The sequence below is a fragment of the Mycetomoellerius zeteki genome, unplaced genomic scaffold (genome assembly GCF_001594055.1).
Source record: "Mycetomoellerius zeteki isolate Tzet28-1 unplaced genomic scaffold, Tzet1.0 scaffold421, whole genome shotgun sequence".
Classification (NCBI taxonomy): Eukaryota; Metazoa; Arthropoda; class Insecta; order Hymenoptera; family Formicidae; genus Mycetomoellerius; species Mycetomoellerius zeteki.
The window spans coordinates 247,459-264,769 of record NW_017257416.1 but is presented as its reverse complement, the minus strand read 5'-3'; the positions used below and the strand labels follow the sequence as shown (position 1 = coordinate 264,769).

Here is a 17,311-nt window from a genome sequence, read left to right as displayed (position 1 = left end):
CCGTTTCCATTGATGCTATTATTATTGTTATTGTTGTTATTGTTTCCGCCCGCCGGCGAAATCGACGCGCCGCTGCTCTCCGGCTTGACGTCGTTCATCTTCATCCCCTTCGTCGCGTACGTCGCGCAAACAATAAATTCCGCAAGGCCGTCGAGAATGTCGAATGATACCGTGCGATCGCACACAATCAGTCGTGCCGATTTATCGCGCGCGACACGCGGAAAACACGTCTCATCTCGTATCAGCGACGAGAAGTAGCCTCGATCGATCAGTTCGTCATCGGCCGTTATCGCCTTTGCCTTTGTTATCGCTTTATCATAACGAGCGTACGAGTTTCTGTTTCTCCGTGATTCTCCCCACTCGGTCTAACAATTAAGTTTCAACTGCTGGTTTCTGTCTCGTCTCGAGCCTCTTCCCTCTCCAGTTCGGGCGCCACGTCTCGATCGACGATTGTCACGTTTGTGATCAATATCGCTGTTGATTAACCGCGTATCTCGCGCGTGTACGCACGCGTGACTCCGTATAGTTCTTCTATCTGCGTCGGTTGCCTTTTCGTTCGTCGCAGTTCGCCGAACTCTGTCGCTTCTTATCTATGCTGCTTCTCTTTGTCCGTCTCGAAAGTCTCGCCGTCTGGTCTCTTTCTCGATAAGGCCTTCCTTCAGGGAAGGCTTTTCGCTTCGCTCATTTGGAACACGTGACTCGGTAGACAGATACCACTGACGTTTTAAGCGGATTCTTGTATCTTACAGTTCACCAATCATCGCGTATCCTTCGAGAAGAAAACCGACTGTATCTAACAGCAAGTAGGAGCGTGACGTCACCAGAATTGAAATTATCACGAAGCGTTCGCGGAATCCACGAGGAGTCTGCGACAATCTCGATAAATCTCCGTTCGTTCGATCGTAGAGAACCGTTAACTCGCGTGCCGTGGACTATGACCTTCGCACCTTTCCGTCTCGGAGAGTCTTTCGTGTAGCGTCGAACAATTTCACACATCGAGAGAATACCGGGATCTTTCCGCTCGCCGGACCGGATGACGACGGGGCGCGCGCTCGCATTACTCGCGGTAACTCGCGCCGCGTTCAAGCTCTCGGGGCTTCGGCGGGTCGCTTGTCGCGCGATCGGCGCTCGAGTGAGGTGGTTGCATCGCCTCGGGGCAGTTTCCACCACGAGGCCTGACATCGTTCACTCGACTCGGCTGGCTCGTTTTGGGGGCGGGGCGAAGGCAGCGCGCTGGTAACACTTGTTGCTCCGTTGAAGTCCCGGCGACGGTCGCGTGTACCGGGAGGGAGATGACGGCGGGCGGCTGCGGTGGAAGTGGCCGGGATATCTCGCGGGTGGAAGCGAGACGAGGAGAGGCACGAGGCATTTGCTCGGCGTATCTCGCGGCCGTCGTGTTTCCCGGCCTCGTCCTCGGAGGGACGCGGCCAAATAAGGCGGCACCCGAAGTCTTTATATTTTTTTTCTCACTTTTTCATATATTGTAATACACCGTCAATGGAAAAATTCCACGTTATCGTAATCGACGCACGCGCAAAAGCAAGTTTCGTCATGTAATGGGAAGGACTGTAATCGTAATACTTTGATAAATTTAGACACACAATCAATTATTATCAGGGTTGAGTAACTTTTTTTTAACTATAAGTTGAATTAAAGTTAACAGCCTTGAAAATTTAATTTAGTTAAGATAAAAATTAATCCTTAGTGACATTAACTGAATTAAAAGTTAAGTTAATGAAAAAAAAGTAATTGAAAATGTAAAAGTTAAATTTGTTTTATTTCATGATTTCAAGTTAACTTTTTTTTTATTTAACTAAATTAAAAAACTAAATTAAAAAGTTAACTTTTTTAACTAACAAGGAGATGCTCACATATTTCACGGATTTTAATCAACTTTTGCGTGATTATTCTGAGGCATCAAAAAATAATCCCTGTAAAACAGTAAATTACACATCTACGTATTTTTCGAGAAAATCGTGATTTTAGGTCACGATGAATCATTTTCAAACCTCTTTATTCTTTGTTTAAATTAAATATTTGAAATTATTTAAAATTAGAAAAATACATCTCCGACTAACGCGAATGTCATATAATCCGTGTCAATAATCCAAAAACCAAATGTCAATAATCATATAATCCGAGTATAGGATCCGTATTTATAACGCCAACTACCCAATTCTGATGTTAACCTTTAAAAAATCAAATTAAAAGTTAATAGTTACTGATAAAATATAACTATATAAAGTTAAAAAATTAAGAGTCTAAAATGTAACTAAATGAAGTTAAAATTAATTAACTTTTTAACTTAGCCTTACTCAACCTTGATTATTATGATAAGGTCTTAATTAATAAACAATTATAAATCAAAATTAGACTGATGAGAATAAATCAATTAATAGAAATAATCCTATTTTCGATCAAATTAATAATAGTTACAAAAGAATGGTTATAATTAATAAATGAATACTTAATTAATAAACGCGGAAAGCTGCTGGAAATTTATTCATTGAAAAAAAAATGAATTCTCAAGTATTTAAAAAAAATGAAAGTTCTTTCGTTGGGCGAATATGTAATAAAAATTATCAAGGAAATATATGTGACCTAAGCGGAGTACATAAAAAATTTTACTACGCGAAATAAAGTCTCGAGTATCAAATAAACATTACACTTGTGACACATTAAGCGTTCAATAACTTTTTTCCATCTTAATTTTCTAGAACGAAATTTTCCATTAATATGTGTTACGATCTTTAAATTTCCTCCAACACTTTTTATTCTAATACAAAGTGTTTTTACCCTTTTTTTTTAAAGATCGTGATTGCATTCATAAATGCTAAGGATTGGAGGACAAAGAATGCGGACACCATCTCGTTGATCAAAGAAAGAACATGTCCTGTGACAATGTTGCACCATCTGACTGCAATCCTGATACTTTTTTTTGCGCGACAGACCACTCTCGCTGACCGAAAAAGAGAGAGAGAAAGAGAGAGAGAATCAGACGTTAATAATATCACGATTTCTTTCTCTCTCTTCCTCCTCTCTCTGTTCTCGGATAGATCATCTCCCCTTCTTCATGATACCGCGTTCCCTTCCTCTTCAGGGAAGATCGCCGGTCATTCCATTTATATTTCGGTACTCTTTGCTGACAAGAGAGTTTCCATGGCTACGATATCCTCCGGGAGGATGGAACCAATCGTATTTCTGCTTGCTCCACCTATCTCTCGCCTCGTCCCTCTTCTTCTCTTCTTCCTTCCTTCTCCTTCTCACCTTCTACAGCTCTTCAGTTCTTCGCCGTTCCTGGTCGCGATCGTCTTCGTTTCTCCGACGTGGTCCCGTCGATTGGTCGGCCGCAATTATGACGTCGCGTGGAGGAGAGTACGCACCGCAACAAGACCGGTTGCATTCACGATTGCACGCTGCACTCATCGGCCGACCCTCGTGGCGACCGGACATTTACACGTTTTGGCAAGGAAACGAAAGTTTCGATGCGGAGATTGCAGAGATGAGTCTGTAGTTCGCGAGGATCACTTTTGATATCGGTTCATACTTAAAGCGAATCTGGCAAATGAATTTACCTCTCGCCTTTTTGTATTGGATCCTCTTCAGCTGATAGTACAGAGAGAACGTAGGTAAACATACAAAAGAAAGCGATCATGTGTTTATTTTTGTACAAAAGCCAAATTATGGTATCACCAAGTTAATAAATATCAACTCTATGATTTGAAAAATTTTCACTTTTAATGAATTTTGCGATATATTTATGAATTTTTTTTATAAATCTCTCTTTTTCGAAAATGTTATTAATTATCCCACTAATTCTTATTTTTCATAAAACAAAATGTAAAGTCGTTCTTGTCTACTAATATTAAAGTGAGCTAGAATTTGCTATTTAATTAACAAATTAATTACACTTATTATAAAACGTAAATTGCATAGCATTTCTTGAAGGAAAAAATATATATATTTTATTATTTTTATTAACATATATAGTAGATATAATGAGGACATCTTTTTTAATTGTCAATTGCATTTACATCTTTGAATGCACATAAATCTTGATGCCTATTGGTATGCTCAGGCAAATGTCTTTGGAACGCAACTCGAGTCATTAATCAAGTCGGTTGTAATTAACGATTTCGTAAGCATCAGGCCGGGAAGCTCAAGCGAATTAATTAGAAAGCAATAGCAATCGACTGAATTTCACAATGAAAATTAAGCGTAGCGAAAAAGATTTGCAGATAAGGAGAACGAATTTGCGTTCTTATACGCAGTTAATTTTCGTAAACAAAGAGAGATAAGATATCTATTATATTTAAAATAATATATGAGAATTAAGAAAATATGAAAAATAATAAAATAATATATAGTATAAGAGAAATATAATATATATTTGCAACAATTACAGGAAGATTATCTGATGTTTAATTTGTAATTTACAATATACATATCTGAACTACTAAAAGTGCGTTCTATAAGCATTTCAAGAGAATAATCGATGGTTGGTTCGTCGTTCCTTACAGCGAGACCTACTTTGTATTTTTGTATTTTCCGTAAAATCGAAAAGCAAATTTATTGTCAGCCTACAAAGGAAAAAATAAATCACTGCCGTTGAAATTAATCACTCTTCAAATAAATTATCACACAAAAATCTAATTGTCTTCCAAGAGAAAAAAGATAAATCAAAGGATTCATTTTGAAAGGATTAATCAAAATTTAATTTTCTCAGCTCTAAAAATTATTTCTCTAAACTTAAGTAAAAATTGCGCTCGACATCCTTTAATTATTTAACCGCGACAGATCCATCACTAAAACCAAAGGTAGCATTTTAATAATTCTTATTATTCTTCCATGGATCTGTTTATTATTTTTCATCGTCTGTGTATTATTCTTCCACTTGAAGAAAAAGTTACATGATCGCTACTCATTGTCAGTTTCTGAGTGAAAATTACGTCGTTCTTGCGAAAATAATTTAACTGCGATCGGAGAAAAAATCGGATCGACGTCGCGGTGCACATCCGTGCGTGTTTGCCGACACGCGTACACCCGTACACGTGTAGCTATCGGCCTCATGTACTACGCAATGACGTTGCCTGGACGCGATGATGACGGCGCAGAATGTTTCGAGGCTCGTGTCTCCGTTGGGGGTCCGTGCACGAGTCGCCGGTGCTCACCACCCGGGGGGCTACATGTGTCGGGTACCCGGCTCCATCGACCCCCGTTCCCCGCCCACGAGATCCTTTCAAGTGCCCGACGGCACGTCGTCCCGACCCCCAGGAATTGCTGGAATTATTATTTTATCGCGGCAAGGAGAGTCGCCGGGATATTCGATAATATTGCCTCCCGATCCACCACCAGACCTTTCAACAATCTCTTCCTCACCGTTTCCGATTATGTGTTGCATCCGTAATCAATAACGATACACAATGAATATTTATCGAAATTAACAGATTGAAAGTGAAAGTCATATTCTTAATTTTTTTTCGAGCCAGTTGAGTGTTAAATGTCTTTTATTGTTTATTATTCTTTCATAAAAATATGTAACAAAAGTTAATATTTAACTCTTTAAATTCTTTGGAGTGAAATCTCATTCTAAAGAATGAAAATTGAGCCAGTCTTGAAAAGAGTGAAAAATGCAAGTTTTGCTTTTATAATATATTTTCCAATCTTTTATTTAATTTTCTCTAGAAACATTACATCTTTCACATTATATCTTGTAATTGAATAAGATTCATTAAATTCTTTATATTACATTTTCTATTACTATATTGTAAGAAAAAGAAAAAAATCTGATTTTATTATTTTTTTATTTTATATATATATACCATTCTTTATTTAGATACAGATGTAGCTTCAAATATTTGTAATAATCGTCTCGAAATAAAGAGACACGAATGCGAAGCAAGTGCGAATGTTTCTTCGGATGGAAACGCTGAGGAACGGCCCTGAGAAAGAGAAACGAATTCTCGCTTACGTACATCGGGGAAAGGCGCATATTGACGCCACGTGCGCGCGCGCCGGGATGTTTATCCCGACAAGAGCAAAATTCCGGCTTCGTGAAATCAATATTATTGTTCCCGTCGGGCTAAATTTGCATTGCCGGTGCACCGCGGCCGGTGCATAATACGAGCGCGCGTCCGGACAGACATTTGGAGGGTGCGCGGACAAACGAGTATCTCGAGAAATAAGCACAGAAACCGATGAAGAGTGTTAATCGTTACGTCGGTTCCAATTCAAATTAATTTTAATTCTAATTAATTTTATTTTCATTGAGGCATAGAATTGATGATAATGAATTGTATTAAATAAATCATTGGAGCAATGCTTTATTTTTTATATAATTATATTAATTATTAAATATATTTACTATATAATTTATATTTGCATTATACAATTTATATGCATCACATCTTTATTGTATTTATACTATTATTTATACTATTATTTATACTATTATTTATACTATTATTGTATTTATACTATTTATCTAATTTAAAATATAGAATAAATATTTTTTATACTAAGAAAAAAGTTTAATATTTACGATTGTATATATAGTTGTATGGTAAGATAATTATGATTAGGAGCTTTATTTTTATAGTTATATTACTGTTATAACATTAATAACACAGATAAAAATTATATTTATATAATTCTACTAAAATATATAGCACCGAAAATATAACTACTAATTATAGTTAAATTATGGTGCATATATATATAATACAACCGTTTTTTCTCTCAATGTATATATCACCGTTTCCAAGCCTTATTATAATCGTAGTTTCAGTTAACTGTAAATCGAGCTCAGAGATGTATAAAAGAAATTTACATTTTTTATTTTCCAAACGTCCCAGCAAAATTGAAAAAGACTTCCGCTGATATCGATATTTACAAATAAATTATCATCTGATTATCTTTTATCTTTATCGAATGGGAAATGCTAAACGTGTCAGTTTCACCGTGTCAGTCTAGCTCGCGTTTCAACATAGGCCATTCATATTCGCGCACAATTACGAAAGATTGGAACAGATTCGGACGACATTCTGTACTCTCGGCGTGCGAGTACTCCGGACAGGAATGTCATAATCTTTAATCCGCGAAGGGACCCGAGGGTCGCGCACTCGCGTGTATTCACGCGCCAGTGGTAGCGCGAGTTAATCCCGCAAAGTGCGAGAGCAAGAGATGCTCTCTTTGATCTCTCCACAAAAGCCGCTACACGGCATTGACCGTGGTTTATATACGCCCATGGTTTGTATGAGCCACTGTATTTGCTAGCTCACTCATTCATTAAATTCGTTGTATAATTAGGCTCGCTTTTCGGGACCGGAGGAAGGAGGGAACGACTTGCTCGGGACTCGGTGCTCTCCTCTCTTCTCTTTTCTTTTCCCCAGGAAGATCTCGCTGCTCTATTTTGTTGCACGCACTTTTTTCGCATTCCGCCCCGACGCGACGTTATTCTCGCGCACTTACATATGTAGGACACGCCGAAGGAAAATGTTTCAAGAACAATGAATATTTGGGGCGAAATGGATAATTACTTCGTTTTTAACGAGAATACAATTGATGATGATGGAGCTACGAGACATTTGCCAAATAGATGGCACAGTTTGAGGATTATAAGTCGTTGCACTAAAAAAAATACTAAATTTTAATAAATCATTCGTTTGAATATTGTACCAATTAAATATTTATTAAATGTAAAGATATTTATTTAGTAGAGAACTATTAATTTGATTTAAATATCATTTTGTTTATTGAGTAAATATTTATTCATTATAATTAAATGTTAGTTATAAATGTTTAGTTGGTACTATTCTAATAAATATTTATTGAAATTTCAAATTTTGTACATTTTTTTAGTACACACAAAAAATAATTTTGCTGAAGTACCTATATAAAAATTAGGCTAGAGATTTAGGCCAGATTTGAAAATAATTACATTGGGCCACCTAAATTATTAGACATTCAAGCTGATTACGGGAATGTCAAATTTTTGCAGCAATTATCATGTTTGTGTGTATGTGAGCGTTTTACGTTATTATTTTGATGATTAGATATAATTATTTTTAAATCTGTTTGGCATAATTTTTATATACTTTAGTAAAACCGTTCTTTCCGTAAATAATAGTCACGCTCAATATGTGAATAAAAATCTTTCGAAAATCGTTATTATTAATCATTTATTCGTATATATACGGTCAATAAACTAGCGGTCTACTTTCCAAAGACCTTTTCATATACGATCTACACGTTTGCGACAACAAACGAGCGGTAATTAGTCGACGGCGTCGACGCTTCGTCGTGAACAAATCGTAGAGTGAATATCATAAACCGGATGCGTATTATCTGGCATGAATTAATCTATAGATTCTATACATTATTACAATACAATGACTCAAAAATCCAAGAAATATTCTTGTATATAGCATGATATAAAACATTTTTTGTTGATATTGACTTTTTAATTGATTTTTTGGCCGATCGGTTGTTGCACAACCAAAACATCCTTAAATTCTCCCTTAAAATATCTTTGAAATAGTTTTCTGACACTTTAATGTATATATGTATAGTTCGCAAAAAACTTTTTTGTTTACACATAAAAAAATTATTGATTATTAAGAAGAAAAATTGACTTTAAGTTAACTGAAGCATTTGCCATAATATTCAATCTCTTTCTACATATTCTTCAAAAACAGGACGACCTTTTCTGCGTATTTAGTAAAATAAAGAAAAAGAAAAATAATCGATGATGAAGCGCTGCTTCGTGATTCCACAAAATCTCAGATTTCATGGTTTTCCACGTAGAAAGGAGCGTCGGGGATTTGCGAGGAATTGCGACGCAGAGATGCGCTGCAGGATTGCACCGCAGGATACGTTAAAGGCCGACGCGGGAAACCGGCAACGAAGAGAAAGAGAGGAGAGTGAAGGATAGTGAAAAAGAGAAAGGAGGAAGATCCTACGTGTCTCCCCCACCAGAGGTAGGTGGTCCACGGAACCGCCTCCGCGGATGGTCTGCCATCCACCCGACGGTTTCGGTGCGTGTGCCAGACGTGCGCTCGTCTCGTCTCGCTTCGGCCTCTTCCAACCCGTGGACCAACCTGTGCAGCTGAGCCGTGCTCTTCGGACGGCTTTCTTCGCCTCCCTGAATCCATCGGGTCCATCGTCGCGTCTCTCCTCTCAGCCGATCAGTCGGCCATCGGAGTTTACCTGATTCGCCAGTACCGCCGCGCCGTCGCGTCTCCCGACCTCGGGTATCCATTCGATGTCTCGAAGTAGAAATCGGATAAAGGACGACACGGCGTCCCAGTTCACACTATCTTCCGTTTTTCGATAACCGATAATAAGAAAGAGAGAGAAAGAAGCGATAAAGAGATTTAACTATGACACGACTCGATGATCTCGAGGTCGGTCAGGACGAATCTTCTCCCGCTCGATGTGACATCCCTCGAAGTAACGTGCCCCACGACGACTCTTAAGTCGTCTTGGCCTCGAACGCGAGAAGGACGCAGAATCCTCGAGAAAGGAAATCCATTGACGAAAAATAAGTCGAGAAGCTGCAAAGTCCGAGGGATTCCCGAAGAGCGTGTCCCTCCTTTTCTCTCAGCGTATCGCGTTCCGTCGCATCGGTTTCCGTTTTAATATTTCCTGGAGCTGATAACGAAGTGAATCTCTGAGTGATCTACGAGTTCACGGGAATCGGTTTAATCAATCAGGATAAAAAAAAAGTATATTCGATACGGATACGGTCGCGCGGGGTCGACTAAGTAGCCATAAAGAAGATTTGGCGACCTATCCGACCCGATTAATCGCGCCATGATAACCCTCGATTAATTATCGAGCTCCTAGCTCTCCATTCCTGCGACGGAGATTTCTTACCGAGAAACCCTCTTATCTACGACTGATATCCACGAGATGCATTTTACGTCTCGTCAAAATTTGCCATTTGATTTCTCGATAGTTATTTGAATGATATTTTTGACGTTCGTGCATCAAGTACGGTTTTGAGTTCATAAATCTGCATTATCTATGAAAAACATAGTTTTTGGTGATCGTGGGCATCGACAGCCATCAGTGAGAGTGACTTCTGCGTTTAACGGAAATAAAAATGGAGTCTCATCATAATAATAATGGCTTGCCGTCATTGGAGTCATTGGAGAATAAAGCTAGCTCTTCCAGTAACGAGCCTGGCAGCAATAATTCCTTAGACGATGCTGTGGGCAAGCTACTGCAAGGTATGCATTTTATAACTTAGCATATTATCATGTAACATAAATTAATAATTAATGAAAATTGAAAAAAGGAGTAATGAGTCCAGCAAGTTGCTAGTACAATTAACAACAATTGCATTTTCAAACAATTAAATTATCTAGACGTTTCGGTTTATATTAAACCATCTTCAGTGGACCTTTAATATCTTACAATTAATACAATTGTTAATTGCATTATCAATTTTCCAAACTTATTGCTCCTTTTTTCAATTTTTATTAATTGTTAATTGTTTGAGACAGTTTCGTTACTTTTTGATAAATTAATTTTAGCATGTAATCATGTAATATAATTTAGCATTTTTAAAAATTTATAACAAAATGAGCATAGTGACAATTTCATGAATGAACAATATTCTTGGAAAATAGTTAGGATAATTACAATAAATCACAATGATTTAAACAGAAAGAACGATTTTGCTGAAAGTTTAAAATCTTTTTACACTAAATAAAGATCTGAAAATATATTTGGTTGGACCATTAAAATAATTTTATTGGAAATTCAAACTGCTAGAATATCAAATTTTCTTGTAGCATTGCTTGTTATTTTTTAGTTTCTAACATAATTATTTTGATTGTCCAACAAAATTATTCTCAGATCTATATCCAGCAAAATTTTAAATCTTTCAGCAAAATTTTTTCTTCCGTGTATATATACTCTAGACCAAAAGTTCGGAATCACTTTTTAAAAATTGATATTATTGGGATTACTTACTCAAATATTCATAATAATAAGATTTTTTAACAATTCTTCAGTAGCAGTAGTTAGATCTAAAGAATTACCGTTTAAAAAATACATTGTTATGGATATTTGAATAAGCAATCCCAAAATGTTAATTTTATAAGTGTTTCCAAACTTTTGGCCTGGAGTGTCCTGGTATTCATACATTTTTTGAGCATTGCTGGACAGTTATGTTGACTCTGTCTAATCACTAAAAAGTAAAATTACTCAAGTTAAAATTCCGCTCTGCCTGCAGTTCTTACTCACAAATCTAAATCTATTTACTAAATAAAAACAGAACAATAAATGGACTATGCAGTATTTTAACTAATAATAATCTATCTTAATACTAGACAATAACTGAGCACAAGCAGATATCTATGTAAGTTGCACAGATTTAAGAAAACTGTTTCAGAGCTACTAAATAAAACACTGATCGAGTTCTTCATTTTCTACGCAATACTATTACAACTAATGAAAGTACTGTAATATGACAGTAATTAGATGGGTGTCTAGGAAAACTGTATACATTTATAGAGGGTATATATCATTTTTAAAAAGCAACCGTTTTAACTAATTACACACAAGGAAGAATTATGGCAATAAACAAAGAACACTATGAAATATCACTCTTTTTTGGTAAGCACTTGACAAAAAATTGATTATTTAGTTTACGTAATCTGTTTAAATTAAAATATTTTTGATCTTCTTTTTATTATGTACTTTTAGAGGGCACGTACTGTTGAAAAGAGACGTTAAAAAAATAATAAAGTATCTATAAAAGATTAAAAAATAATTTACATTAGTAACACTCGAATGCGATATCGGATGATATTGACGAAATAAAGTGCGGATGAAAATTGGCAAATGAAAAAATATCAGTCATCCGAAATAGCACGTGAAATGCGCGCGTCCATTCGTCGCCTCGTTCCTTTTCGTTGCAGTCTTTATCGAGTCATTTAGGGAGGCAAGGCGACTGGTAATTGGCGCTGAAAGCCCACGTCGTCAGCCGGCATCGCTCTCTTCTCCATTTGGCCGTACGCCGATTTATCCGGGCGCTATTCGCGAGAGTAGAAAGCGGAAAGCAGGGGTGGAACCCGACGAACAAGGCGGAGAAAGAGCGAAGCGGCAAACGGTGGTGGAGCGGAGTCGGACGAGACGGAGAAATATAGCCGAGAGGATCGTCTCCTCGCGAGAACGATCCTCTGCAGCTATACATATTTCTTCGAGGGAGGGGAAAACTCGCGAGAGCACGGCAGGTGCTGCGAGCAGAGCGTCCCCCCCCCCCGCCGCTAATTATCTTAGTACCGAATTAAATCTGAAAGATCACTGCGGGAGGGGGCGCAGGGCCCATGATTTACGGCGCGCGTCGAGACTCGGTCTCCGCGACGACGGAGTTTCGCCAGAGATACGGGCACAATCATCACCGGGGCGCGGCGAAACCCCGGACGAACAGACAGGTGGAAATCGCCTGGGGATGATATCTCTACCAGACTAATTCTGTCCACGATGTCGGACAATCGCGACGCGAATAATTACGAGGATTAATGGGGTCTGGTCGATGTAGCGGATTAGGAGGAAGAGTCGTGGACGCGTCGCCATCGCCTCTTTCTTGGGTCTAACTATTCTAACGGGGTCTAGATGCAAGATACGCGACTATATTAGCACTTCGATGCAGCTCTCACTACGACGTACTCGAGGTTTCTTTTACTTTATATCCCTGGTAGAAATTTCATACATTTTTTAGCAGTTACTGGACAGTTATATTTAATTCTGTCTAGTAACTGAGAAATAAAATTATAATTTAGGACCTCAATCAAAATGAATACTTTGTCTGTAGTTATTACGCATAAAAGACGTGGAGAATATGAACCTATTTATGAACAAAATAGGATAATAAATGGACTACTTCAAATTTTAATTAATAATAATTCATTAATACTAAATAATAACTGGGTGTCTACACAAATTTCACATATTTTTACCAGGAAAATTGCTTTAGTCACTGAATAAAACTCTATCAAGTCTTATCCATTTCGTACACAATATTGTTATAATTATTGAGAATACAATAATATTAAACAATAATTGGATGGGTAAGGAAAAGTACAATACATTTCTACCAGGGATATTACTACTTTTTTTATTAATAAAAATACATACATTTGCTTATTATCGTTATATTCTTTAATGTCTGGCATTTGGATTGAAAATAAAATTTGTTATATAATATATAATTCATTTTTATGTAATATTTTTATACAATATTCAGATAGTGATACAAAGTGACATCAAAGGGTTAATATTTCCCGATCCGCTCACTGTAAAAACTTTTCTTTGCGACTTTTACAGATTCATCCAGATACTGTACTCTTTAATTAAACGAATAAATTTCTAGGAAAATCTTCAAGAGGATTTTAAAGAGTGCGTTTCGACGATAACCGATCCACTCGGAGAGTTGTGCCGCGAATCATGACACGCTCCCGTTTTAAGATCAGATTTGAGATATGTTTAATTAGATTAGAAAGTGCCAGAAACGACAGCAGAGTGACGGACACTTGAATCCGTCGATGGTAGAAGTTGAAAAACTGATGGCACGCGCGAGTCGTTCGTGAACATTGAGCGCACGCAGGAATGTATAATCTAAATAGTTTATCATATAACTTGAGAAGAGACAAGCCCGCGTCTGCACCACGAGTAAATATTTGATCCACCGGTGCTAAGCGATGCGTTTCGCTACAAAGTGTCCACTCGACGAAAATACAGGTGTCGAAATTATTCGGTCATACGAAGTGCGGACGTGTCTTGGACAGTTATGTCTCTCGGTTTTGTAACAAAATTATAAAATTACGCAAATTATTTCGTTTATCGCTGTTCTTACATGTCCACGTAGAATTTTTATTATCATAATGACAAAATATTATATAATACGATTAAATGCGGAAGAAGAAGATTTTTTTGCTGAAGTATGTAAAATATTCAGTTAGATACAGATCTAAAAATTAATTAAATTTTGTTTGAAACATTAAAATAATTATGTAGGATGCTTAAACTGGTTGATAAGATATTATCATTATTTTTCAGCATAGTCATCAACATTGAAGCGTTCTACATAATTATTTAGATAATCCAACAAAATTATTTTCTATATTTACTTAATTTTTAGATTTTTTAGCAAAACTTTTCTTTCTTTCTTCTTAAATGAGACTTCGTGGTTGTACGTTAATTGGAGCTAATTTTTTACTTTACATTATTATGTAATTATAATATTTATGGCAAAATTTCATGTCAGATAAATTACTTTTGACAAGCATTTTAAAAATTTCGATAGCACCGGTCACCAAGGATCATCAGAGCGGTGACGTATTTAAAGTCCAGACTTTTCATTTAACCTTATTTAACCCTCCATCATCAATGTAAATTTTAACTCTTCCGTGAAGGTCTTGGAGAAATAAAGCAAATTTTTTATTGTTCTGGATTATATAAAAATTTTTTAAATTCTGGTATACACTTGTCAAGGCTTTAACAACAAGTTTTTACTATTATTATAGAAGAATGTAATATTCGACATCTTTTTACGCACATGGCGTATATTTTTTTCTTTTTTAAAAAGATTTCTTTATTATCTTATATGTATAATTGAAAAATTTGTTATCATAATTAAGAACATATAGATATGACAAATAATAAAAAGTCACAAAAAAATACTTGGAAGCAAAATTGAAAAAAGTTGTAGCAGTTTGAATTTTGCAAGGAGCCAAATTGGCTGTGCCTTGGTCTTTCTAGTGTTAAAGATTCTAATTACCAGCGGAGGGTTAAATTTCGATCGTCTCGTCTCCCTTGATTTTAAATGCACTCGTTTCGTTGATTGTTGTTTCACGTTGGTATCGCGCGAATACTCGTCGCATCATGAGATCGAATACTGCGGCGCGAGTCGAGGATCGTCGGGCACGTGGCGACAAGCCGCGTAACGATATCAAACATCGATAATACGAGGTGTCGAAGCGTTTAAGAGGGCCTCGTTAAAGGCGGTAGGATTTGTAACAGGCGGATTTGTAAAGGAGTTAATGTAGCAAGAGTCAGACGACAGGTCGCCATTGACGGCCGAGCACACCGGTTCATTCACCAGACTGCACAACCCGCCTATTGTAGCACGGGCGCGCTAACTACGGCCCTGATCTCGCAACTCAAAAGCCATTCAGGATCCTGGAAAAAAAAACGAGCGAGTTCTTGGTCGCTTGGTCCGATTCGCTGATTCACCAAGTCGTTATGCTAATTAGTCGTTACGTTAAATCGAAATGGGGGGGGGAAGGGGTGGAGGAAGAGCTTAAAATTACGCGCGATCTGGCGAACGGCTCTCTCAATTTCGCTATTTAGGATTTATCATTTAATCGTCGGTACAAGACTGTATTTGATGCCAGAGATCGATTAATTCACGAATATGTCAACGTCGCTTTGAAATAAAGCCTCGTTGTATTGTTAATCCCGCTTTATCTTTAGACGAATGTAACAATCTTTAGACGAGCTTTATTTTCTAAGCTTTACTTGTAAGACATACCTTTATCTATTTTTTTAAAGGACATCGTACTATTAAGTATCTATACAGAAAATTAATAATTATGTGGAAAATTTGGTTCCAGTGAAATTAGTTTGTTTTCATATAATGTAGTTTATAATGTGATGGTGAACAAAAGATGTCATAGGCTCAATAATTCTTGAGTTATAATGTATCAAAGGTGTAAAACTTGTGCTCTGTGAGCACCTTTGATAACACCATAGCTCAAAAACTATTTATTATTAAACATTGTGTCTGACATTTTTTGTTCATTAAATTATAAGTTACATTGATACATTGAAAACGTGAAACTACGTGAAAACTAACTCATTTCACCGAGACTTAATTTTCTATATAAAATTTTAGTGCGAAGTCCTTTATTAAAGAGACATGGAGTGCAAAGAAAAATGTTTCTTTTTGCCTTTCTGTGTAAGACTCCAGCAACTGAGGGGGTTCACCTACATAGTCAGTTAAGCCTCAAAAAGAGGCCGTCTTTCCTAAGGACTGATGCCTTTTGTATGCCTAATTTACCACGTACGCTCGATTCGCGCGAAATTTTCTCTATTCCCGTCGCGTTCCTCGCAAAGCCCTTCCGCGTTTCCGTGTAAAATTATATTTCGGCTGCGGCTATCGGCGCAGGCGTTGACGAAGGACCTCCCCCGGATGCCGAAAGGCGCCGACACAAGTGCCGCGTCAGTGGACCGTGAACCCACGGTAATTAGCTCCCACCAGCCTCCCGAACTCCGGGTTGACGCTTCGTCACGTGCACCGTCTTTCCCCTGGTCTCGTCCATACCCTCTTTCCCCCGTTCACCCTCGTTGACTCGATTCCTGAGTGCTTAATGATGATTAAAAACACGAAAACAGTTCAATGTAGTTAAATTCAGATTTAAGCTCTTTTCTCAAGCTCATAATTTTAATTCCTGTACGTGTAATGTTTTCTTCTTTCTTTTCATCTTTTCTAACATATAATTATATCAATTTTGTTAAAATAAGTAAAAGATATTTTGGGACTAAAGAATCAATATATTATATAAATTTATTCCTTGTTAAGAATAATTTTTTTAAAATCTTTGTTAATCTTTGCATAAAGCAACAAGCGTAAGATGATTCTTATTCTTAATGTGCCTCTGATGCCCGTTTCTGCCAATGTAGAGTAATTTTAATCTTGGTTTAACTTATTTTTTTATCTTTTTCTAGTTCCAAGAATTAAAAGAGGATGAAAAATAAATTAAACCGAAATTAAAGTTAATTTATATTGGTAAAAATAGACAAACTCGATATTCATAATCGATTCTTATATTCGAGGTTATCTTAAGTACAATCTTGATATGTCATAAGCCAATCAGAGGGTTGTATTAGCACCTTAAGACATTATTTAAGACGATCTTAAAGTAAGGACGGACAATATTGTGTCCATTCATAAATGTATACCGTCCATAGGCTTCATTTCTCACAAGGCTCATTTCTATCAATGTATATTAACTTTAATCTCACTTTAAGGATGTATCTGAGCTATTCCCAAAATAGTACCAAATTGATGAAACTTTGGGAAACTCTTCCTTTGTTATCTGTAATATACTAAAAAAAATTTCAAGTAGCTTCACTAAACCGTTAGAGAATAATTATTATTTTAATTATGATGATTATAAAAATTTAATACTAGTACTGGCCAATTAATAACTTATTTTAAGTATTAAAAATATTATTAACAGTATTTTTAATACTGTGTGTGTGTGTGTGTGTGTGTGTGTGTGTGTGTGTGTGTGTG

General features: G+C 36.8%; 2 protein-coding genes across 2 annotated transcripts in view; one reads left to right on the top strand and one right to left on the bottom strand.

Annotated features, from left to right (window-relative positions):
* Window positions 1-9,161, bottom strand: part of LOC108726435 (transcription factor SOX-9) — a 30,365-nt gene extending 21,204 nt beyond the window's left edge. Inside the window, exon 1 of the mRNA XM_018454008.1 lies at window positions 9,099-9,161. Within this exon, the coding sequence (XP_018309510.1) occupies window positions 9,099-9,161 (63 nt within the window). The remainder of the gene's footprint in view (window positions 1-9,098) is intronic.
* Window positions 9,162-10,105: 944 nt separating this feature from the next.
* Window positions 10,106-17,311, top strand: part of LOC108726443 (transcription factor SOX-8) — a 14,042-nt gene continuing 6,836 nt past the window's right edge. The window contains exon 1 of the mRNA XM_018454016.1: window positions 10,106-10,232. Coding sequence (XP_018309518.1) covers window positions 10,106-10,232 — 127 coding nt within the window. The remainder of the gene's footprint in view (window positions 10,233-17,311) is intronic.